Source organism: Otolemur garnettii, unplaced genomic scaffold (genome assembly GCF_000181295.1).
Source record: "Otolemur garnettii isolate 467f Iridium unplaced genomic scaffold, OtoGar3 scaffold00018, whole genome shotgun sequence".
NCBI classification, from domain to species: domain Eukaryota; kingdom Metazoa; phylum Chordata; class Mammalia; order Primates; family Galagidae; genus Otolemur; species Otolemur garnettii.
This window is the reverse complement of record NW_003852413.1, coordinates 25,554,108-25,556,255: the sequence shown is the minus strand read 5'-3', so window position 1 is coordinate 25,556,255 and position 2,148 is coordinate 25,554,108. Positions and strand designations below refer to the sequence as shown.

Sequence of the window (2,148 nt, the reverse complement as noted above, 5' to 3'; positions counted from 1 at the left end):
GGCTGGATTCGAACCCACCACCTTAGGTGTATGTGGCTGGCACCTTAGCCACTTGAGCCACAGGCACCGCCGGAGTTTTGAAGAAAGATTTAGAGGTGGGGGTCTCACTTCTTGAACACCTAGGCTCAAGTGATCTTCCCACCTTAGCATCCTGAGTAGCTGGGATTTAAGAGCTTTGAATTTCTTTCATTTCCCTCTGAAAAGCCAGTTGAAAATGACACAATGTAAAGCTACCTTTGGTTTGTTAACCAAAAAATCTGAGTTTTCAAACTGGTTCCTTGGAATAGCACTGAGGAGAAGTCATGGGGAAAACTGTGTAACTGGCAGCTCAGTAAGGTTGAGGTTGAAGTTTGCATGTGCATCCTGCAGTGCTGTTCTCAGGTTGGAATATGTTCCCTGGGACCTCCTAATCCTAGAGGCAGGTCCAGAGGGAAAACTGATACTCTAAGCTGGCGCCTGTTCAGGTCAAGAGCCTTTTTCTTTGCTCCCTAATGAAAATCAACTCTATCTGACTTCCTTCCTCTTGAAATGGACTTGCTAATTACCACTCAAGGTGTTTTACTCTTTTAATGTACTGAGTAGGGAGAGGTCCAAAGGGATTTCTCATTGCTTTGTAGGCTGGTGGATTCCATAGCCAAATCTATTTAGGGAATTGCCTTAATTATCTTGTTCTCCCCTTTAAATTTTAGGCTTTATTGTAAGAGTGTTTCTGACAATGACTAGGATTTGCTTTGTTTTTCCTTGCATCTGGAACTGAGTGTTATGGTGATTCAAGTACATACATGTTCATTTCTCCCCTTTATGCTGTGTGCCTTCTCACCCCCTAGGAAACCCAGGTTGACAAGAACTCAAAGTGCCTTTTCTCCGGTCTCCTTCAGCCCCCTATTCACAGGTAAGGATGGTGTCTTTCTCTTCTGACATCTGAAAGAAGGAGTATTCTGAGATCTTGTAGATGAATCTCAGAGGGAGCTTCAAGCATGTTTGCAGTTATTTCCTTCATTCTATGCCTGCTGGGTTTGGGATGAGGCTATTTTTATGGTGTGGGATGTGTTCTTGACTTCGGATGCTTTATAGTTGGATGTGAAGACTGCTTGTTGGTAATTGGCCTTAGCAGTTTTGCAGTGCTTAGTTCAGGGTCATCACATATAAATTAAAACTAGGAATTACAAATTTATGAGCTCACAGTGCATAAAAGACTCTCCAGAATTCATACAATTCTTGTCCCTGCTTTCAAGTGAGTTCATGGATTATCTAATAAAAATGATCCATGATTATCTGGTCTATTTTTAAAGACTTTGGACAAAAGGGATTACATGAGCTCTTGTCTTACCCATTTTGGGTGCTAGCAGTTATTGCAGCTGTTAGAGTTCTTCACTGTACCTAATTTAAGTCTCCCTTGCAGCAGAGAACACAGTTGCTAAAGTAGGAAGGCTGTCGAATATCCTTTGGGTAATGGGTAATGAGTCTTCTCATTCTATGGGTAAAGGTCTTCCTTTTTTAGAGTGGGAAACCTTCTGTTGTGTCAGTTAGTACTGAAGCTCCTGGTTGAAGAAACTGCAGAGAAAATGGTCTTTCTCATACTGCCTTAAGTCTCAGAAGCTGAGTATTCCTCATTGGTTGTGACAGAGGAACCTTTACAAAAAAAAAAAAAAAAAAATCCCAATCTGGGCAGCGCCTATGGCTCAAAGGAGTAGGGCACTGGCCCCATATGCTGGAGGTCGTGGGTTCAAGCCCAGCTCTGGCCAAAAACTGCCAAAAAAAAAAAAAAAAAAAAGACCTGAAAAAAAAATCCCAATCTGAAACTGATTTGGATGTAGTATCCCTCAGAAAGGTGATGAGAAAAATTACATTTTGGGAAATGCACATTTCCAGGAAGATGTTAAGGAGACCACTGGGGACCTCCAACTGGGTAAACAGCCATGAGCTATCAAAACAAGTGAGTTGGTACCTGTATGTATGGATATCTGCTGAGGTGGAGAAGAAGGTCTCTGTTCTTACCCAAGCCTAGAATTAAAAAATCTTATCCTATGGCAGCATGTCTTTCAGTTAGTAATTGCTTCCTCCTTAAAGTAAGAACACTTACATTTGTAGTTTCAGGTTCAGGGAAAGCCTTAGCTTCCTTGAACTACATCTTTTTTTTTTTTTTTT

General features: G+C 41.4%; 1 protein-coding gene across 1 annotated transcript in view; it reads left to right on the top strand.

The window, feature by feature from the left end:
• SOCS7 (suppressor of cytokine signaling 7) overlaps positions 1–2,148 on the top strand; it is a 46,085-nt gene that overhangs the window by 7,588 nt on the left and 36,349 nt on the right. The window contains exon 2 of the mRNA XM_023511239.1: positions 828–892. Within this exon, the coding sequence (XP_023367007.1) occupies positions 828–892 (65 nt within the window). The remainder of the gene's footprint in view (positions 1–827; positions 893–2,148) is intronic.